Source organism: Kogia breviceps, chromosome 11 (genome assembly GCF_026419965.1).
Source record: "Kogia breviceps isolate mKogBre1 chromosome 11, mKogBre1 haplotype 1, whole genome shotgun sequence".
In the NCBI taxonomy this organism is placed as follows: domain Eukaryota; kingdom Metazoa; phylum Chordata; class Mammalia; order Artiodactyla; family Physeteridae; genus Kogia; species Kogia breviceps.
The window spans coordinates 97,156,843-97,180,030 of NC_081320.1; the positions used below are offsets into that span (position 1 = coordinate 97,156,843).

At 51.8% G+C, this 23,188-nt stretch overlaps 1 protein-coding gene across 5 annotated transcripts in view; it reads right to left on the minus strand.

Moving 5' to 3' along the window:
- ASAP2 (ArfGAP with SH3 domain, ankyrin repeat and PH domain 2) overlaps positions 1 to 23,188 on the minus strand; it is a 158,611-nt gene that overhangs the window by 69,364 nt on the left and 66,059 nt on the right. For 4 of the 5 annotated variants that reach the window (XM_059078370.2, XM_059078369.2, XM_067008171.1 and 1 more), the window contains exon 3: positions 15,293 to 15,438. In XM_059078370.2, coding sequence (XP_058934353.1) covers positions 15,293 to 15,438 — 146 coding nt within the window. Of the gene's footprint in view, positions 1 to 8,618; positions 8,684 to 15,292; positions 15,439 to 23,188 lie in introns of those variants that run through there. The other variant, XM_067008172.1, reaches the window with a different exon arrangement.

Consider the following 23,188-nt stretch of genomic DNA (forward strand, 5'->3'; position numbering starts at 1 on the left):
AGATCCTTATTCCATTTCCTTTTTAATCTAAAGTTAGGACAGCACGGAGGTTAGAGAACACACGGTGATAATCAAACTTCCCTACAACCTGACAGCAGAAGTATGACAGCCTCATTCGTTCTTACATTCTCTGTAAGGAACGCTTTTACCTTACAAATGAATATATAACTAACGAAAAGTCTACATCCGCCTGTATTTCACAACAATAATAACCTTCTATTACTGGGCTATGAAGTCTGTGGAAAGATAATCGTTACAACGAAGAAAAAAAATCAATGACAGAATCACTTTAAAGATACAGGAAGAGAAGCCCAAACACTTCCTATTCTCACTCCTGGCTCCATCTGATGCCCTAGGGCTGGGCTTTGGTCAGTTCTGGGGGCCCAGAGTCCCCAGTCTCCCGAGCACTGCCCCCCAACAGGGGGGACTAAAAGGAAAAACAGAACGAAGGGGGCTTCTGTCTCCTGAGAACGTGTATGAGTGGATGTTGAGAGAGAACTAGAAAAGAACCGAGAGAGAGAGAGAGAGAGAGAGAGAGAGAGAGAGAGAGAGAGGAAAGCAGATAAATGAGAAAGGGAAAAGGGGGGACAAGTGGTCTTAAGGTCCCCTATTCTCCCTGAAGCAAGAAGGCAAAAGATGGTGGCTTAGCAAGCCGTCACCACAGATCAAAGGCAGAGAACCAGACCCTCCTGACACACTCGGGCACACTCACGCCAAGCAAGCCCGTCCCCGCTGGCCTTTCAGCTCTGAGCCTACTTAAGGACACAAAGCTTCAGTGAGCAAGACCCTCGACGCACAGACCCCCGCAGGTTCTGAACCCGACAACAGTCCCGCCCCAGTGAGAAAATAAGCTGAGGCTCTACTTTCTCACCGCCCCCCCAGGCTCTTTCTCTCCCTAAGTCAGCACAAGTGGCACACAGCCTTCTGGGGCCGTGTGCACGTGTCACTTTGGTGACTCGCACCGAAATTACGGGACCACAAAAGGACAGGGACAGGAGTAAGGGCTTTGGAACCTTGTGCACTCCTTCTTACAATCGAGCAAAGGAGAATTTTATTTTTAGTAGAATTACCTTGACTGGGAAGACCCACCGCAGCACAATTTTTAGGGCAATATGGGATCTGATTTCCATGCACTAGTCAGCATATGAAATCTCAAAACAGAGAAAGAAATTTACTTGAAAAATACTGGTAAGGTGTGTAATAACGCCTGTACCAACCACCTTTCCTGCCAAACAGATGGTCAGTTAATGACCGTCATTTCAGAAATGCCTTCGGGGGTAACTTCTGTCTGGCGCTTACACAGCTCAACATGTGTCATGCGCCCGGCAGAGGCAGTGTCATCCGCTATGACGTGCTAGGATTAGCCCCGAGAGTTAAGCTGTAAATACCGAAAAGCTGAGCTTAAGGCGAGGTCCCTTGGGTGACGGGAAGGGATGGAGACAAGGCCGTGCACGTGACTCACCCCTGGCGCGAGCACACCTGGGCTTCCGCTGAGCCGTGCAGGGCTCCATCGCCACACGCGCCCCCCCATTCCCACCCGCTGCGAGAACGCCCCCACCCCCGCCTCCTCGGGCCCCCACCCCCGCCGCCGCCGCCCCTCAGCCCGGCTCGCGCACTCTCCTCCTCCTGGGCTCCGGCCCTCCCGACCCGCCCCCGCCGCTCGCCCACAAGCTCCCCGTGGCCTTCCCACCGCCCTGCCCCCCAGAGGCCTCAGCGCCCCTCGTCCGGACTGAGGCACCGCTTCCCCTGCTCCTGGCCACCGTGTCCCAGGCTCTGTCCGTCCCAGCCCCTCCTACGCAACGGTCGGATTTCTCTGGCGCTGTGTCCCTGATGAAGACCGAACCTGCTCCTGCATCTGGACCTCACAGTCCAGCCTCCTCGGCCACGTTTCATCTCGGCATCCGCTGTTCAAAGCTTCCCATCCACCAGGATTTACTCAGATGCTACCTTTTCCAACAACATCCCAACCTCCCAGCAGGAAGTGACCCCTCCCTCCCCAAATCCTCGGATATTTTCTTTTAAAAAAAATTTCTTGAGGGACCTGACAGGTTCTACCCTCCATTTGTCTTATCAAGCTCGCCACGAACCCTAAGGGGCGGCTTGAAGTTTTTCTATTCTCTACCGCACTCAACACAGAGTGTGGCAATGGCTGAGTGAATCAAGTTACCTAAGTATTTTTCTGAGCATCTAATACATAAGAGACAGAATCTAGAGATACATTAATAGCTTTAAAGATCATATAACTAACGTGTGAATTCATGAATTCATTCATCATGTATTGACTGAGTACCAGCAGTAAGCTGGCTACAGTGTAAACAAAACATGATGCTTGTCACCTCAGAGGAAGAATCAATATATACACAACAAGAATTAAACAGAAAGTCTAAGACACACCACATGCAGCATGTTTCACTCTGTACAGATGCCAGCGGCTCCTGGGGGAAAGAAACGATGACTACGGCTTTAAGCAGTCAGGCAGGCTGACCTGGGCTTGGGAAGAAGGTGACTGGTCAGTTCCTGAGCCGCGAGACTCTGCCCTTTCATCCGCTCGATCGCAGAGCCAGGGCTGGAGTCGGAGCACAGGTCCGTTCAGTCCTCAACGCTGCCCAGAGAAGAGCCACGGCAGCGCCATCCTGGACAAGTCACGTGCAAGACAGCAGGAACAGCCCAAGGGGGAGGGGCGGTGGTCAGAGCTGCTCAGGGTGGGAGGCTGAGCCAAAGGCACCAGAGCAACCCAGATATACGGCAGGTTGGAGGAAAAAAAGAATAAGGTGCTTGCAGATTAAAAACTGTATTCCTAGGAAGAACCCTAGTATGTTTTTATGAGAGGTGTATTATGTGTGAGTGTGTGCATGAATGAGCGAGAAAAACAAAATCCCCTATAGCAGGGGTGAAGAGCATCACCCAGGATTTGGTTTACACATCTATTTTAAGACCACTTGTTATCGGGACTTCCCTGGTGGTCCAGTGGTTAAGACTCTGCGCTCTCACTGCCGAGGGGCTGGGTTCAATGCCTGGTCGCAGAGCTAAAATCTCACAAGCCGTGTGGCAAGGCCAAAAAAAAAAAAAAAAAGACTTTTTGTTACTTAATTCAAATAAGAACTCAGGTAGTGACGACAGGTATTAGGTAAGAGGAGGTCAACTAAGCTCTGGCATCCAGAAGAGTGAAAATCTAAGGACATCCAAACACTGGGCCAGCTTGCTTTCATTCTGGACACCGGAGACAGGGTAAGCATATTAAACAGCCGTCAAAACTGTGAAGACTGCCACAAAGGAGGCACACGGCGCCCTCAGGGGGCGACAGGAGATGAAACTGGGCGGGTAAGAGGGCTTAGGGGACAAAGATGCATCAGACAGAACCTCAGTCCTCACGAACTCACCGTCTAATAGGGCAGATAAAGCGCCTACTTAAGTAAGTAAAGTGCCACGTGGAAACTCTACGAGCCAGAAATAAAACACCACCGAGTTTCTGAGAGGAGAAAGTTACTTCCAGTCTGGACACCAGGGAAATGTTTGCTGACTGGGGTTATGTGAGATAGACCTTCAATGACAGGGAGAATTACGTCTTGCAAGATGGGGTGGAGGGCGTCCAGGCACAGGAACAGTGGAGGGGTGGGAGCACAGCAGCCAGGGGAGCGGCGGGGGCAGCAGAGGTAAGAGCTGAAAAGAGCAGCTGGAAGAGAGTCCACCAAGGGGGCTCTGGCCTCCATTCCATCCACCTCTCTTTCCGGGGGCTACTCAAATGACCTAAAATAAGAAACTACTGCTCCTCTAATCAGAAACCAATTCGCTAAATTCTTGCAAAAGAGACAGAAAGTAGATGGGCAGTTGCCTGGGGCTGGGGGTGGGAATGGGGGTTAACTGTGAGGGGACAGGAGGGACCTTACTGGGGGGAAGAAAGTGTCCCCAAACTGGTTTAAGGCGATGGTTGCATCACTTGGTAAAGCTACTAGAAATCAATGACTCGCAGAATTGAAATGGGTGAGTTTTATGATATATAAAATATACCTCATAAAGCTTTTTTTTTTTTTAAAAAGAAATTATTACAAACATACACAGAATCCCCATCAGTGGGCTTCCTAACAAAGCTCCTCCACTCCTGGCACCAGCCTCTGCCCGCCCTCTGCATTCACCTGCTCTTGCACGGAACCCGCGCAGCACACAAGCATTCTGACTCAGGGTGAGCGTCCAGGAAATGACTGGCCCTCGTCTCTGCCTGGGCCCTGAACCTTGGGCTGGTGCCCAGATGTCCTGTCTCCGCAAGAGCGCCCTGCAGCAGGAAGGATGGGCTCGCTCCGGGTCTCCCTTTGCCCCGCCTGTACTGGGGCCGCCCAGCAGCCTCAGGCCCCCAGCTGAACGAACCACCTCCATTCTGGCCGTGAGAGACGAAAACCACAGCCAGGAGATCACTGTGCACACGCGCTGTGCTCAGCAGCTCCAGCCTCAATTTACGAGCAATAAAACTGTTATGATTGCTGGGAAGAATTAAATTACCCCTGGGTCACCCAGCTAGAGTATTTCCCTTAGCACCAAGCAAGCACTGGGCTTTCTCTTATCCTCTGACTTGCTTTTAACAAGTATATGAAGTAAAATGGCCCTTTGAAACCCCAAGCATGATCTGAATACAAAGTATTACTCTTAATTGCTGCTAGTAAGTATGGATCTAATACCAACAGCACACAGACAATCTTCAGAGTCACAGCCCTCCCTGCTCTGTCTCCCCTTTTCCTGGGTTCACCCGGATACGTCTGACAAGATGAGCTGACTACACAAGTGCTCACATGTGTGTAATCTCAGAAGGAGAAGGAGAACGATGCAGTCGTGGGGAGACAGGCAGACAGGGCTACCAGGGATCACGAGCAGCCTGTGAAATGTCATAGCTGATTAGCAAACAAAGACAGACCAGGAGATGGGGCAGGGGTGGGGGAATATAGCCATACAGTAGCCATCTTCCCACATGGGTCTTCCTAATTATTATTAAATATACTTTTTGGAGGCGGGGAGAGGGGGTCTAAAAACTCCTTGACTCGTGGGCTTTGCCACTTCCATACTCTCTAAAAATCTTTCCCCCCTTCCCCGTAACACTTCCCCTGCCCACAGGGTCAGTGTCTCGGCTGCTCCTTCGGCTCTGTCACGGGGTTACCAGCAGCTGCTGAACCAGCCAAAGCTCCGCCCCTGGTTCCAGCCTGACCCCTGGGAACCCCAGCGTTGCCTTCTCCTTGGCTGGGGATCTGTCGAGAAGCCTGAACCTAGACAGGATTTTTGTATCATAGTGCTCTATTCTTAAGGAGCAGCAAAGAGAAGATAGACTCAAAACAGAAACGCTGCTGGGCAGAATCTTCCTAGCTCCAGGCTCATGAGTCTAGAAAAGACCAGGTCTTCCCAGGGCTCTCCTCAAAAACCCTTAATAGTGTCCAAACCTCTTTGGGGGTATTCAGCTTTTCCTAAAAGACCATATATAAAACATGGCCAAAGAGCCTTACCTGAAATGTACCTGTGTCATTAAGTTTATTTTAATATATGCCTGATTTATGAGAAACCAGAGGCAGAACGCTGGGATCTGCAGGGTTTTTTTCTTTTTGACTCTCGGGCAAATGCTGCTCAATCACAGAGTTACAGGTAAAATCAAGCCCTCAGAGAAGGGCAAACACCTGTGTTCATGTGGGCATAGGCCCTGGCAGCACCTCCGTGCCAGAGGGCGGAGAGTTGCAAAAAGACCTCAGACCTCATTGCTTCAATTAAGGGCATTCTTAGCAGAGGCTTCAGCATTAGCCAAGGATATGTACCTGGGAAACAGCCAGCACCTGCGGAAGCGTCAGGTCTTCTCCAGGAGCTGGAGCCTGAGACCCAGGATTGTGGGTGCGGGTGGCATTGCCGGGGGTGTTATAGTAGCAGGTAAGGCTTTACCCCGGTGCGGTCCAGTATGACAGACACCAGCTACATGTGCCCATTCAAATGTAAATGATTACAATGAAATCAAGTTAGAAACTGAATTCCTCAGTTGCGCTAGCATATTTCAAGTGCTCAAGAGCCGTGTGTGGCGAGCGGCTTCTCATACTGGATACAGCAGACGCAGACCATTTCCATCACAGCAAAAAGTTCTGGTGGACAGCAGTGCTTCAGACGAGTAGCCTAAAAACAATTTTAAGCATCTCTAAAGGTGTAACTGATGTACAATAACCTGCCCATACTTAAAGTGCACAATTTGATAAGTCACAGCACATACATACACCCACAAAACCATCGCCCAAATCCAGACGGTGAACATACCCGTCACCCCCGGAAGCTTCTTTGTCCCTTTCACCGTTCCCACCTCCCAGCTGCCCGCTCCCCAATCTCCGGTGCCCAGGCAACCGCTGATTTGCGTCCGTCACCACAGAATAATCTGCATTTTCTAGGACTTCCTATACATGGCGTCCTACAGCACGCACCGCTCCTTGTCGGCTTCTCTCACACGCGCTTTGAGATCCATCCGTGCTGTTGCATCAACGGCTCATTCCCGTTTCTTGTCGAACGGTTGTCCATCACCTGGCTTACCCAGACAACTGCCGACGGGGTTCTGAGTTCTTTCCAGCTTGGGGGCTACTACAAACCTTACATATAAGGCTGCTCTGATTGCTCGCGGGATGGGACTCTCCAGTGGTGACCAGGAAGGCCTCTTCAGAAGGTGGCGTGGAGCCGGGCACGAAGGAAGCGAGCCGGCTGGCCCCGTGAAGGCCTGGGGGAGGAGCTTTCCCCGCGGAGGGAATCCCTAACACAAAGGCCGCGAGGCAGGCGCCTGGCAGGGTCAAAGCACAGTTTTCGATGTCTCCGAAGGCTGCTTATCTGCAAGAATGAACATCCAGACGGAAAATCTTTTGGAGAAGCAGAAGGTCCTAGGTAAAGCGGCCTGAATAAATCACTAAATGGCACAGGGCCACTTAGTCACACGTAAGGCTTACAAGTGCTCTGAGAAGTCGGTGTTAGCCCCGTGTTACAGAAGTGGAAACAGAGGGAGAGTTAAGCCACCCACTTTGACCCCAGACCCCACAACTAAGCAGCAGCTGAGCTGAGAATGAGGCCGGAGCCCTTCCCATCATTCCCCTGCCACAGGCAACCGGCCTCCAGAGCGGTCAGTGCTACTCACACCTGACCCACGGCCGGAGCGGGACAGGCTGTGAGACCGGAGGTGCCATCTACATCAGGACGTACAGGGAAACACTTGACAAAGGAAAACCGTCTAGGCCACTTCCATTCTTAGGGAGTTCTGCCCGGGGGCCGGCGACACCACCGCCCAAGGCCTACCGCGTGCGTGCTTGTGCGCACACGCACACGGGGCCCTCAGGAACACATGCTCCCGGGCCGGGTTCTTCAGCAGCAGGGCCACTCTGATGGCTCGTTTAATCAAAAAAGGAGACGGGGGAGCCCACGCAGATCTTGAGTGTTTAACACAAACTGAAAGATCAAAACCGGGCAGCTGCCAAGAACACTGGCAACTTTCACACCACAAGAAAGAGGGGAAGCAGCTGACCTGGTTTCTGCCTTTAACGCTGGGTCTCTGGCAGTCACACAGCTTTGATCTTTCAGGTTCTAAGTGGAGAGAAAATAGTGACCCTCTTCCCCTGGAGAACAGATGATGAAACCACACACCGCAGCCTACTTGCAACCGTCTGGAAAACCCACGTTTTCCGGGGGCCAGCACAGAAGGGCCCAGGATTCATCAATCCACAGCTTCTTGTAAAACCCACACGATGTTAAAATGCTTTGTTAAGCCACCCACCGAAAACGAAAGCAGCTTTTCGAATCTATTACCTCTGAGAATTGGAGGTTGGATACTTGCATCCTCAGCTAGGCCCTGGCGCCCTGGCCTCAGTCTCCCCGGGGGAGGAGTCGGAAGCGGTTGCTGGTTCCTGACCAATGAGGTCAGTGTCACCAGGGAACTGATTAGAAATGCGAATGGATCAGGAATTCTGGGAAACGGCTCCCAACAGGGAGCGTTCTAGCAACCCTCCCGGCGCTGCTGCTGAGCGAAGCTGGAGAACGTTAAGTAGGTGTGGGTGTGGCCTTTTAACAAGCTGCAGGTCCTGCTGGGGCTCCTGGTCCACAGACGGCACCGTGAGGACCTCTGCCCTAGGGCAACGCTTCTCAGACTTTAATGGGCTGACTCGTGCCCTGGGGAAATGGAGATTCTGGTTCAGCAGGCCTAGGGGACAAGGGCCCGGGAGCCTGCATTTCTACGAGGCCCCAGATGACTCCACCTGAGGGCAAGGCAAGAATAGGACCCTAGGGATGCAAATGAAACAAACTACATCCAAGTGCTCTGTAAACCAGAATCGGGAATGTTGATGCCGTTTGTCAAGTTTCAGATCTTAAGGAATGGCTAACAAACAGTGGAAATTCCCACAGGGAAATGCACCCAGAGAGGCTGGACCTGGAATTTATCTCCAGGTCCCAGGGAGGCAGGGGCCTGAGTCCTGGCTGAGCCAACGGCCAACAGGAGGAGACCCGGGACGCCCAGCCCCCCAGCTCACAGCCCCCTCTCTTCGGGGCCATCAACCTCCTCCAGCCCCCAGCCCCTTCCCCCGGGGCCTAGAAGTAGGCGCCAGGCTCTCCCTTCACAGAAACCCTCCCTTGCTCACCTTCTCCTTCCATCAGCAGCCTCCGCCTGCAGCAGCAAACTCCCGCCGTCTCTCCTTCTGCTACTGTGCGGTCCCCTGCCTGCACGGCAGAGTCGCTGTGGCATCCCCGGCGCCGAGGCCAACCGCACTCAACAGTCACCCTCCTCCTGCTCCTCTGCCTTCCGGATGCAGCCGACCCTCCCCGCCTTCGCTCACACCCTCTACTCCAGCCCGTCCACACGGCATCCCTCGGGTTTGGCAGAAGATTTTCAAGTTTGAGGTGCCCCGCGTCGTGGCAGCCGTTCTTTTAATAGCCAGCAAGTGAGAGAAGAAAACAAGCACAAACCCTGGTCTGAATTCACTAATGCTTTCAAATGATTATCCTGTAACAGCACGCCCTCCACGCACTCGACAAGCTGTTCAAGGCAAGTACAAGGAATGTGTTCGCAAACTTTGCCAGGGGCTTAGACGCAGATGGACCCTGTGGTGGCCCACGGGCCCCCAAGCCACCCCTACTCAGGACCCAAGCACCCAAGGCCACGAGTCGGGGCTCCGTGGCGTTTGTCCCAGGGCCTTCCCAGCACACACGGCACCCTGATAAAAGCGGCCCAGAGAGCCGGGCCACCCTCAGCGGGCGGTCAGTCACTCTCACCAGCTGAGCTCTCCTGCTGGGCCCAAGGCCTGGTTCCCGCCCTGTCCTCTCCCCCATGGCCTCTGCCACTTTCTCTGACCTCAGGGAGTCAGTGTACCGCAGCAGTTACAATGAGGTGGCACTGCCTTTCAAAAAAAAAAAAATAGTATCAAAGTACAATTTACACACAGTCGTGGCTGTGCTACAACCAAACACAGGACTCTGACAGCAGCCTTACTGCCTTTGTCGTTTTGGTCAAACTAAGGCCATGCTTTCATTTTGGTCAAGGATCTCTGAGTGTAGGAAGCAGCCTGCAGTGCTGAAGCTTGTAAGTCTCAGAGCATTTCCAGCCGTGCATTAGGCCAGATTAAACAACTGGTGGCAGAGATTTCTAGGTGTCCAAAGTAACTGTCAGTAGGTCCATCCAGGAACTCTGTTCCCCTAGAGAAGGCCCGGCCCTCAAGCGCTCGTCACTCAAAGCTTACAGACTCCTGCTCTGCGTACAAGCCTAACAAGCTGGGCATCGCGTTCTCCAGCTCACAGCGCTGTGGAACAAGGCACCAAGAATGGTAGAAGCCAGCAATTAGCAGGGAGAAGGGTGTCAGAATATTAAAAAGCCCACGTTGAAAATGGGAAAGCCGACAGTCTGGCACCAATCTAGCGGCAGGTACTCCCACACCGCAGGTACCAGGCACCAAGAGTTTCTCTAGATTTCAGCGCTGCCCCTTAATTTATGCCCCAAACAACGGTAAGCCTTCCTCCCCAGAAGATAAGATATGACCAGTGCCCACACTGAATAAGAAAGAATGTAAAATATTTTAAAACGGAAACAGACTCACAGACATAGAAAACAAACTTACAGAGGGGAGAGCGACCGGGGGTAGGGGTCGGGGAATAGATTAGGAGTTGGGGGTTAACAGATACACGCTGCTATACATAAGATAAACAAGGACCTACTACTGTACAGCACAGGGAGCTCTGCTCATGGACAAGAATCTGAAAAAGAACAGAAATGTGTATAACCGAATCACTTTGCTATAACTGAAGCTAACACAGCATTGTAAGTTAACTCTACTTCGATTAAAAAATGCTTTAAGGGCTTCCCTGGTGGCGCAGTGGTTGAGAATCCGCCTGCCGATGCAGGAGACACGGGTTCGTGCCCTGGTCCGGGAAGATCCCACATGCCGCGGAGCAACTAAGCCCGTGAGCCATGGCCGCTAGGCCTGCGCGTCCGGAGCCTGTGCTCCGCAACAGGAGAGGCCACAACAGTGAGAGGCCCGCATACCGCAAAAAAAAAAAAAAAAAAAAAAAAAAAAAAAAAAAAAAAAAAAAAATGCTTTAAAAGAAAGAATGTAATACATTTAAAAATATAGGACATTTTCCATAGAAGAAGTGAAAAGAGAAGAAAGTTTACGGGAGCACTGAGGGTGAGGACCTCGGCTAGAGAGAGCTCTACGCTAAGCAACACGATGAGCTTTATTGACGTGGGGAGTCAGCTCCTGTGGACCGCCGACGGTGCTGGGAAGAGAGCGCCACCGCCACCGTCCTGCCAATCAGCAGGTGGGCAGGCCCCCCCGCCGGGCCCTGCGCACATCACAGGGACAAAGCCACACACTCCTCAACAACCTGACTAGCTCTTCACTCTTTGGCTATAATGTCTTCTAACTCCAATCACTTGTGTGAAGGAAAAACAAACACACGAAAACAACACGACTTCTGTGCCCGCCGGTCAGCAGGACTTCCAGGTTCCTCTTTCCGGGTGAGCGAAGCGAGACTCCTCAACCCCAGGGCCCCTCGCGGCTCTCGCCCTGGAACTCTGCCCTGCGCTGAGCCTCCGCCGGCCCCTGCCCTCACCTGGAGCAGGTTCTATGGACCAAGAGTACCTATCTCACAAGCGATTCTCTGAAACCAGAGACGGAGACGACACACCTGTAGTAAATGACCTTCCAGGAATGTGCTTTCGTGCAGCCGTTCATCAGAAGGCCCTGGAAAATCTTTCCAGGATTCTCACATCCATCTGGTAAGAGGAAAAGAACCGAGGAGCCTGGCCTGACTTTATAACCAGCCTAATTTCACACATGTTACATTTCTGGAGCTGCCGTGTTTTTCCCTTTATCCTGCATTACTGCAGAGGAATTCACAGACTCTCTGAAGGTGAGAATCTCACCCTTTAGGAACAAAATCTCACTTTATATTAAGCTGGGCTTTCTTTGGAGACATTCCAACTGCTTTACAAGCACTCTTTCATGCTGAAGAGCAGGTAGGTGGTAATTATTATTCCTTCTAGGCAAGAGGTAGGGTTGAGAGTCTTGGCCATGCAGAACTGAAATGTTTTTTGAACGCCTGAGGAAAAGCAAAAGCAAGGCTTTAAAAATAAGAGATAGGACAGATGTGACCAAAAATAGGAGTAAGAATGGTATACAAAATACCAAAAAAGGAGAAGTCTCCTATGATCAGCTCACTCTCAGCGACAGCTTCTTAGAAGCAGCCACTTGGCATCCTTACGGCTGCAGACCTTCAACACCAGCCCTGGCCTGGAAAACCCGGCCTGGTGAACGTGAATTTGGGCACAGATAAGGTATCTGCTGGGAAACAGGATCAAAAACCCTAACTCCATAAAGTAAAAGCAGAAACTAGTCATGCACGTGGACTCAGAGCTACTGTCTCCCGGGCTTTAGTAAGTTACCCGGCCATAATGACACTGAAATGTCACCTGTGGGGTGGTTTCTTATTTACCAACAACCCTCCTGCTTATCCCTGTCAGCCTGATGCCGGCCGGTGAGGCGGGAATGGTTTTCTCGCACTGCTTTAAGGTGAGGAAGCTGAGGGCTCTGGCTGCTCGTGGCTGCAGCAGTTCGGCCCGCTGGGCACCTCTTTTCATGCTACACTTTACCCTGCGCTGCCTTCCCTTCCATTCTGCCCCCTTTTTCCCCCAAGGAGTTGACAAGGGGCCTTACGTTCTTTAAACACCACAGTGGAAAGAGCATGGGATTGGAGTTTTAAGACCCAGATGTGACCCCTAACCTGTCCCTTGCGGGCTACGGGCGCCATCTGAGACGGAGGTAACGTGAGGGACCCCGTGCAGCTGACAGGAGGACTCAGCGAACGAGGAAGAGCCATTACACGTTGCTGGCAGTGCTGCGGGCGCTCAGGAAGTGACGGCCGTGGGTAAGCCACTCACTGTAGGAAGCGCGGGCGGGGGGGGGGCAGCGAGGCCTGGAGGGGATTTCTGATGTGGCAGAGCCACGGGGTAGTGGCCAATGCGACAATGTACCCATCACAACGACCAGGCCCTGCTCTGCTTTTAGTTTCGCAGGAAATCAAGCAATGAAGGGGCTGCTTTTGTCTAACTGTGCAGCTGCTCATGTTAAAACTGAGGACAAGCTCCTTCGAGCAGGATTCCACCACGTGGAGCGACGCAGGCGGGGCCCTTCCACACCTGGAGGTGCGCGTCCGAAAGCTGGCAAGGACTCAGACCTGTCGCGAGAGAGGTGAGCCCTTTAAACCACCGGGGCCTCAGCTGCCTAATCTACAAAGTGGGGCCAACGCTGATTCACCTCATCGTTACAAGGGTTCAATAAGCTAAGGTGTGTAAAAGCAACTGGCTGCACTTCTTACAAAACAGGCACGGCGTTATCATCTCCATCGTACAGCTGAGAAAACCTGAGGGGAGACCAGCCGAATGAAGACACAAGAGCTGGCTGGCTGGGGAGGGGCGGCCCCGGCCTCCCGCGCCTCTGTCTCCAGGCTGCCTGCTCAGTCGCCTGCTAGGGCTTCCCTTTGCCGTCCCCTTGGGACCCCCCCTCCCTTTCACTGCTTTCCTTCTGGCTGGATCCTGTCCCCCGACTCACACGTCTTCCTCTTTCTTGGCTTCCCTCTTCACGCTGCTAACGCACAACCCTTAGGGGTTTCAGAGGAATGAGGCTTGGGAGCAAACCTTCTCAAGCCTTGGGCACCTGAAACATCTCTAATTCTAATTTCATGCTCAGGCGGTGGGTCTCATTCCAGCTTAGAATTATGTTCCTCGGGATTTTAGTGGCAATGCTCCGGGCCTTCAAGTTTCCAGGGTCACTGCTGAGACACCGATGGCATTGTGATGCTTAATCCTCTGTCTGCTTTCTGAAAGCGTTAAGATCTTTTGCAATTTCACAGGGGGGTGCCTTGGGGCAGGTCCTTTCCCCTTACTGTCCTGGGCCCTCCCATCTGGAGATGAAAATCCTTCAGTCTCAGGAACCATCTTTTGTTCTGTTGCATTCACGGCATCCTCCTCTGTTTCCTATTCTCTCTTTCTGAAAACGCCTGTCAGTTGGATACTGGACCTTGAGAATTAATCCCTGACTCGTCTTTCATCTATTTCCCACTCTTTTGTCTTTTTTGTCCTTTTGATCTATTTTCTGAGAGATTTCTTTTACTCTAACCTTTCTCATAGGATTTCCAATTTTCTATTTTCTTATACTGATTGTCTCTCCCCTTTTTTAAGGACAAGCTTCATTCCATTCCCTCTTCTGATTTCTCTGAGGAATTAAATATAGTTTCTTCAAAGTTTTCTTCTGCACTCTGCATTGTCTCTGTTTTCCCCAAGTTCTTTCTTCTGTTTATTTTGGTCTCTTTCTTTCTGGAGGCCATTCATTCATATTTAAGAGGGAGGCATGCAGCAGCTGGCTGGCAGCTCAGGGGGAGAGGAAGGGGCTTACCCCCCGAGGGTCTGGGAGATGAGGCGGCAGGCTGATTTTACACTAGACCACCCCAGACACATCAGCAACTATAGATCTTCCCCAGGACCATGCAGCTTCCCCAGTTTAAAAAAAAAAAAAGCTCCACTGTGACTCAGTGGTGAGGCCCTAACAAGCCGTGTGCCGGTGTCCGGGCAGCGGGGCTGGAAAGGGGCTGGGCTCCACTGTGTGCTCTGCACGCTGTCAGCCTGTTTGGGGCAGTGATAAACAGGCGACAAACTTGACAAAGGCCCCAAGAGATTCCAAATTAACCTGAGTAAAAAAACTTGAGCACAGCAACGGCTTTTTATATGTACCACTTCCAAATGAAACACTTTACAAGTGAAGACAGGGAGAGAGACAGAGAGACTTCATGATCCGGTTCTTTCCCCTCCTCCTTATTAACTCATACACTGTGTTCCCCTGCTTCTGCCCTACTAAGAGCAGACCGACAGACCCGCCATCACCACCGCTTCAAGAATGATGAGCTATTTTTTCACTTGTTATGAGCTTGCTGACAGGAGAAATGAAAAAGACTGTTGTTTGCGACCTACACAGAAAGCATTATTGAGTTCTTGACCTGGTCTGCTTGTCCATGACCTTTGGGAGAAGCTCGGGGAGAAAAACAGGAAAGAGATGCCGGGACCGTCCCGACGTACATTCCCCTTGTGAAAGAAACCGCTCAGCAGGGACCCAAACCCCTCTCTGCTCAATTCTTCACAATTCTGTTCCCACCGTGAGGATGGCACAGGGCTGCCAAGTGCAAGGAAGAGTCCATTCACCCACGTTACCAAGAACCTACTGCAGGCAAGAAGTACTCAGTCCGCATCTCCACTCACTTAAAAAGTGAGACTTTTCTTAGGCTCTGCATGTGAGAGCATAAAAGGCCTTTAAATATTTATTCACGGTAATTTCTGTGCTCTGATTATAGGTTACCTTGCTGTGTAAGATGGGTCTGAAACATATTTATGAAATATTGTTAAATTTAAATACCTACTATAATTACCAGAAACAGACTATTCTACACAGTTTAGGAACTACTGAAAACTGAAGTCAGAGGCCCTTAAGAAGATGAATGCATTTATCCATTTTGTGCCTCAGCTGCGCAGCTTTAAAATGCCGAGTTAAATTTGAAAGTCTTGTGAGAGTAGGAATCACAATTCTAAAATTTACTCCAAAGTGACCTCGCGTGTATAGGAAATACAGTTCTTTTAGGTATCACAGGAGCTATGAAACGTATTCCTCGGTACCAAACAAACCTTAATTACTGTCTAGGGGGCTACCTTCCCAACTAGAGCAACTTCGGGCCCCTCCCATGCTGCCCGTTCGCTGCACACGATCGTGACACTTACCAGGTTTTTGAAAAGCGCCGTCAACTCCTTTGTAAACACTGAGAACTTCAGGAACGCGCTTCCTAAATCCGGGTCATCTCTGCATACGCAGTTGCCCCCAAACTTCTCCAGAGCCTGGGTGTACTGCTCTTCGTTCTCCACGTGCGCTGCAACAGCAACGGGAGAGGTGCTGTTAAGGCCCCAACCGCTCTAGCCCTGCCCCCCACCAGGTTCTTACTTGCGGATAAAATCGAACACATTTACAGCCTGAAAATCTGAGAAAAGCCAAGTCACACCGCGAACAGAAATAACTCTGCTGTCCTGACAACCGCCCGTGGTGCCAGCGACAGATCCCAAAGAACAAGCGCAAGGACCAGGAGGGAGAGCCTCACACGAGTGCCACAGCCTCCAGCTCGTGGGATGAGGCCCCCGGGGACGCCCGTGCCTCCCCATCTCCTAGGACTCCTCCGTGGCCCACACGCTGGCGGGAGACACAGGACAGACCCAGTCTTCCCCTGGAACCCAGCAGCTGGCGCGACGCTCACCCAGCCGCATGCCCTAGCTTCTCCTTTCAACACCGGAAAAGCCACGGTCCTCGGAGCACAGGCCACAGGCCAGGGCGCCTCTGCTTGTGACAAGTCCTCTGCCTGGGGGCCTTTCCGTGCCTCTGGCTCACGTCCCTGGTACCTCCCTGGACTTGCGCTCCGAGTGGTACGTTCCAGACGTCCAACTGGTAAGCGTGGTTCCAACACACTGCAAGTGCTCCCAGGGTAGGGACTAAGTTTTATTCATCTTTGTGCTTGAAATATAAGACAGGACGCATGTCGTTTGATCAGAAACAGCAAAAGCTGGTCATCCATCTGAAGCCATTCTACTGTCATTAGGCTTCAAAGCAGCACCTTAAAGAGTGAAAAACCCGGATTCTGTGTCTCCAGCTCTGTGGTTCCCAGGCCCCGTTGGACATCGAAATCATACACGGATCTCTGTCCAACTGCGAAAGCTGGAGTCCCGTCTCTGAGTCAGAAGCTGGGGTGGGAAGGGGACACAGGTAACTCTGGCAAGCCAGCGTGGCTGGACACGGCTCCCTCACTTCTGGGTCAAGCATCTGAGATGAACGCAGCCGGTCTGTAATAGAACAACTTCCCGGCACGGACACTTGACTTCTGCCCCCTCATCGCTCCCGTCAGCAATGTAACCCCACGACTGTACAGGCACACCAGTGCGGGCGGGCGGGCGTGTCACCTTGCATGGGGACTCCACTGCGCAGGGTCACACACCCCTCTCAGGCTGCCCGCGCCTTCAGAATTCTGCTCCCACAAGGAGGACGGCACAGGGCTGCCAGGAGGCCACAGAAAGCCTTAGCGCTGCAGCTTCTTCGCCAAAGAACAGACCCTGAAAAGCCCCTGGCGGTGCCCCAAACAACTCCTCAGGGCAACAAAACCACTGTCGGCAGTGCGCGTGCCTGGGCCTGACAGCCGGAGCACACAGGGGGCGTGTGCTTGCGGAAGGCGGCCCTGGGGCTGAGCCGGATCCCAGGATCCATGGACCACGTGTCCACCGACCCCACCAGGCAAGCACTTTGCCCTCGACTTCCGGGGGCATCTGGGTGCCTTAGGGGATGCCCGTGTGGATCTAACAAACACAAGAGAACGTTAATGTCACTGTTTAAAAGGCCCTTTTCCTTTTCCTCCTTTCTGTTATTATTATCATCTTTTACATCCCAGAAAAGAGCCCGAGAGTTCTGGATACATTAAATGTATTTCTGAAACTATACTCAGCAAATGACTTGAGACAGAAACACAGACACACACACACACACACACACACACACACACACACACACGAGAGTGACAAAGGGGTGGCAGAGCAGGAAGAGCCCTCAGAAGGTCTGGGCTTCAAGCCTATGCCTCCCAGTAAACGTGGATGACCTGGTAACATACGCATTTACTCTCTCCGGAGCTGTCTCAGCCCCGTGACAAAGACCCCGCTGGGAGATACTCACAGGGTTAAGGTAAGAATCAAAGAATGTGGGTGAGGATAGGCAGTTCAACCACACCCAACACATACATGCCCACCAGAACTGACAATAGTTAACGGCAGCACAGACGTCATCTATACTGAGCACAAATGGTTTCCATATGTTTTTTCCTAGACTTCACAACAACTTATATGTGACATGCATTATTTCTCACAATGCTGAAGCTGGGACTCAAGGAGATCAAATAACCTGTCCTAGGAAACAGGGCCAGAAAGTGGCAGGGCTGTGGTGCAAACCCAAGTCTGTCTGATCCCGAAGCCCATTTGCCCCCCACTCTACCACACTGATGTGTGTTTCCTTCTAAAAATAGCTTACCTTGCCAAAACCAAAAGTACCCAAGTTTTAGATTTTTAGAATTCCATTCAGAGGCAGATCAGTTACACCTATTTTGCTCGACTTATAATTCTAGAACATGTGGTCAACAGTGAAGGGCAGTTCCTTTCAAACCACACGCTATTTTATAACTATCTCAAAATTGGTCGTCAAGACGTGGGCAATTCCAGTGTGGTTTTGGAAGGGCGTGGCAGCCACAAGCAGACATCTGGTGCTGATGTCACTCCCCCGGGGGAGAGAAACAGGAATGCGGAGGCTGAAGTCGCCTGCAGAATGACCCCGGGCCCCCGCAGCTGCTCTAGGTGAGCACCCGGGGGGCGGGCGGGGGGACACGGACCAGCCCCAGTAAAGGCCACGAGGTGGCCTACGGGCCTTTCGTTCAATTACACTTGATAAGACTGTAAGGTGTCAGAAGCATCATCCTTACTACCTGCTGAGCCAAGTGGGGTTCCGAGGGGTTTAACGATTGGCCCAAGATCACACAGCTGGAAGAAGGTGGGGAAGGGTCAAATCCATCCTGTGTTCACGCAGGCTGCCCCCAGCCTGTGACAACCTTGGAGAGAGGAACCTGCCTTCTGTCCACGGGCAGTCCACCAAACCAGGACAGAGGAGAAACAGCCAGCGAGGCTTCCGGCTCTGGCACCAGGACGGACAGATGCACTTCCTTTCACCCCTCCTTCTGGGCCTTTCAACTGACCACCTGGTATCGGTCACTTTTTTTATAAAAATTACTTCCCTTTTAAATCTTCAAAATAATGTGTTGATCCCAGCAAGCTCAGTGTGATCAGTGAGTGTTCTGGACCATCCTTGTCACCCCATCACCTCACGTATTTACATTTAAAGCATTTTGATCCACTGTGATCACTATCTTTTGATGCTCAAACTGTCCCGGCTTAGGTCAGTGGGAACCTCTTTACGCTGATCTAGTTGGAGTTTCTAAGACCAATTTCTCTTCTTGCAAAGAACTCGGAAGCTTCCTGAGAACGACCACAGCCCCGTGTGTCCCTGGAACAGCTTGCCTGGTACCCACTGTCAGGACAGGAAACACCCCGTAACTACACACGAGCCGACTGGCCTACTGCTCCATGTCACCCAAAGTCGGAGACGTTCCCAGCAGAAAGTCCTGGAGTGTCTTTATTTTCCTTTAGCCAAAACTAAATTTAAAATAGGAGCCTAAAATAAATGGCTAGGGAATAAACTTTCTGGAAAGAACCCAAACTGGCTCTATCGTCTCTTACTTACGCAACTGTCAAAACTGTTCTTCTAAAAAGAGCTCCCTCTCCCACCGCCCCCTTATTCAACTGTCTCTTTCACTCTGGTTCTTATTAATGAACCAGACCCAAGAATCTCTGACGCGGGAGGGACTTGGGAAAATGAGAAGCTGAGTTGCTGAGACCACAGCAGACGAGAGCCCGTTTCTCCCCAGTTCTAATCCCACAGCCTTCCTTTTTCCCACACCTCACTGCACAAAGGCCAGACCTTCCACCAATCCGTGCAAGGGGATGAAATGAAAGACTAACAGAAAAGTCTGCTACGGAGCCAGCGAGCATGTGCACACATTGCATTTAGAGGCAAGGGTCGGGTCTCGTTGTGTGCCTTCTAGTTTACTTGACTATGTCATTTTTAAAAACTGGTACCAAGAAGGCGGCCCGGGGCATATAGTTCAAGCAAAATTGTTGGCTCCAAATCGGGAAGAGGCAGCCTTCTTACTCCTACTCAATGGGCCTCAGCGTGGCGGGGAGCCGGCCGCCTGCCCAGCGCTGCCCGAGGACGAGAAGGGTCCCTCAGCCAGCTCGCCTCCACCACCTTCAAGTCCACCTGAATGTCTGCTCCTCTCTGTCAGCCCTGCAGCGGGCGGTCTCGGTGTGCTGGGTGCACGCGAGACGAGCGTGACCGATGTCTCAGGACAGATGCACCAACCCACGCACGATGGCCTGCGACATGCTGAGGCTGAGGATTCAGAGACGCCAAGAAGGCGACGTTTGAGCTGGGGCTCCGAGGTCAGCTGGGAATTTCCAGACAGAGACAAGCAGGAACAGGAAGGTATCAACCCCAGGGGAACAGCAAGGAGTCCTGTGTGTTCAGAGGCTGTGAGCGCTTTCTCCGTCTTCCAGACCCCGCCTGCACCCAGCTCCCGACGCAAAGCCATCTCAGGGCAGCCCCAGCCTCACTGTCCTACCCACCCGGGGCCGCTCCTGACTCTTTACAGTCCGAAGGATCCTGAAAAGAACCCTGGTCCAGAGGCCCCTCTTTACAGACAAGGACGCCAAAGCTGAGAGAGGGCGCTGACTTGCTCAAGTTCACACAGCTAGTCTGCAGCAGTTCGAGAACCAGAACTCAGCTTTCCAGGCTCCCAGTCCGCGCAAGTCCTCCCAAACCAGGCGAGGAAGCGTTTCTTCACTCGCTCGTCACACAGCCTAGGCTAACACAAACGTGCTACAATCCTCCAGCCAGGCACACGCACTGGTAGCCCGAAGTCCAAGTGCCCTAACCAGAGGCAAAGAGGGGTACATGTCAGGGGGGTGGGGGCAGCCTGACGGTGCTCGCCTTGACCAGGACCCTCCAACCCCCCGCTCCTGGCCACGCAGGGGTCAGGCTGAGGCAAACTCATCCACAGACACTGCACACGCCAACCATCCACAAAGACGGCTCCGGCAAGGGTGCAGTTTAGGAGAGACATATGTTCTCTGCGGTAGAGCTTTATAAAGACCCTCCCTAGATGAGGATTAATATTCAAATGTGAGCCACAACTGTAATGTCAGGATAATCTGCGTGACTTAATGTCAAGGAGGCCAGGCCACTTCCCCTCAAGCTGTCAGCCCCACACATCACCTGGTTTCAGATCCAACTCTCCGCAAACAGCTCCTGGGAAAGCAATTTCCTGGAGTCAAAGATAATCCCCACTTCTTAACAGGATCTCTACCCTGTGAACACCTCATGGGTGAAAACCATTTTTAGAACTTTATTTCTAGACTCATCCCAGATAAAAATCTTTCCATTCACAATTTGGTAATCTGCATTAAAAGTTTTAAAAACATTTTTTGCCATCCCCTCCCACTTCTAGAAATCTATCCTAAAGAAATAATCAAGTGATCAGAGATGTATGTACAGAACAACTGATAAACTGAAAACGTATTAAGCTCCAACAAAATGGAAGTGGTTAAATAACAGTGTCTCTTCAAAATGGAATATGATGTAATAAGCTTTTAAAATCATGATGTAGGAAGAATATGGTCAGGATAGAATGCCAAGTGAAAAAAAGGCAGGACACAGAACTATATATTTCATCTCAATTTTGTAAAAGGTAAAATGTAGAGAAAGGCCGAAAGGAAAGGACATGAAAATGCTAAGGTGGTGATAAAGGAGCAGGCGCGCTCGGCAGCCGGCGGCTGGTGCAGGCCAGGTGCTTTCCGTGCACTGATGTACCCTCCTCCTTGAGGGGCATTTCACAGAGGAGGGGACAGACTGTGGTGGCGGAGATACCTAGGCCAGGCGGAAGCTCCGAATGGCCAGGGTCACAGCCTGGGGGACCTCAGAAAAAGAATGCAGCTCAGCCCCTCCCATCTCACAGAGGGTGGCATCTAGCCAGGCTGTGACTTCATTCTAACGCTTTTCTGAATTTTTTAAATGTTCTAAACTAAGCTCATATTATCTTTATAACCAGAAAACAACAACACAAGGAATAAACAAAATAGAGAAACCTGAAATGTCAGCCCCAACGGCTCAGTTACCTTGGTTCTCCATGCCTACTGAGGATATCCGAATCTCTTTCTCCACCAGTTTCTCCTGCACAAGGTGACATGATAAGAGACAGCCTTTGCAACCTAACCTGGGCACCTGCATCGTCTCTGGTAAGACACGAGCACCCACCACCAAGGGTCTGATGGGAACGCCCGTCTGATTTCACAAGCCCTCAGGGCCCCGCTCAAGCCGGGCACATGGAAAGATGGCCTTGCCCCTGGGGCTTTACCATCGCCATTCCACCACTCTCTCCAACACTCTGCGCTCCCCCTACTTTCTTTTTTTTAAAATACATTATTTACTTTTGGCTATGCTGGGTCTTCATTGCTGTGTGCGGGCTTTCTCTAGTTGTGGCGAGCGGGGGCTACTCTTTGTCGCGGTGCGCGGGCTTCTCGTTGCGGTGGCTTCTCTTGTTGCGGAGCACGGGTTCTAGGCATGCGGGCTTCAGCAGTTGTGGCTCGCAGGCTCTAGATCTCAGGCTCAGTGGTTGCAGCGCACAGGCTTAGTTGCTCCGCGGCCTGTGGGATCTCTTCCCAGACCAGGGCTCGAACCCGTGTCCCCTGCATTGGCAGGCGGATTCTTAACCCCTGCGCCACCAGGGAAGTCCCCCTGCGACTTTCAAAACTTCATGCAAAACTCATTTCCATCAAGACTTTCCTGGGGCGTCCCCTGACCTTACGGAGACCTCACGATTGTTAACACAGGATGTACCTGGACGGGTGATGTCTAGCACAGGCAGCCAGCGATGGAGTTAAGAAGGGCAAGGTGTGGGCTGACTATTAAAATGTGTAAACTGTTGTCTGTGATCACCTGCTAGCCTTTGATCTTGCCCTATATGAAGGACAACAAAATGACACTTGGCGTCTGTGTGAATAGCTGAACACAACCCCAGCTACTTCTCGATAAAACTCCTGCAGTAGCACACCTGGGGGGCGGGAGCGGTGAGGAGTCCAGACTGAGCTGCTGGATGGTGCACGGTTTACGCAGGTTCTTTCTGCCCCTCGCTAGCTGGGCTGCAGGCCCAGATGACAGAAACCTAGCAACGGTCAACGTTATTGATTCATCCTGTATTTCCTGAATCCCCCATCAGTCGGGAACTTCCCTGGATCCCAGGACAGAATCCAGTCGTGGTGAGAGCCTACTGCGCCGCAAGCACTAACGAACGCAGATTCAGGACACGGAGCCCCTGCATCCAAGGAACAGCTTCCAATGAGAGAGACACACACACACACCATCAATTTGGCACAAAGACAGGGTGTAACAGGATGACCCTGGAGGAATTCGGGGTGCCTGGTACGGCCAGAGCACGGGGAGAGTCCACAGATGACGTGGCTGGAGGGGCAGGAGGGGGCCAGGGGAAGGAGTTCATCCCAGGTGCCCCCAAAAGGTTGCAAACTGACAGGATAAGACGTGCATTTAAGAAAAGTGAAATTGGAGGGGACAAAGATGAACCAGGCTTGGTACCAGCCAACACACAATTTTGCAAGACAAAGACAAATTAGCAAGACAAAGATAAACATGCAATAACAATCCACGTGGTATACATTACAGGAGGTGGAAAAGAGGACATTTTCTGGGGCCTGCTGACAGGAAAGGCTTCTCAGAGGACAAGCTTACAGGAATTTTCCTTCAGAATCCAAGAGAGGATGAGATTAAAACTGGGCTTCCAGTTGCTTGCCTCACCCAACTCGCCTTATCCTAGGAACTCTTTAAGTCGGAGGAGACAGGGGCTCCTGCTAATGAACTGGCAGGGTCCCCCCGGGAGCCGAGAGTCCCCAGAGGCCGGGCAGGCGCAACAGGGAGGT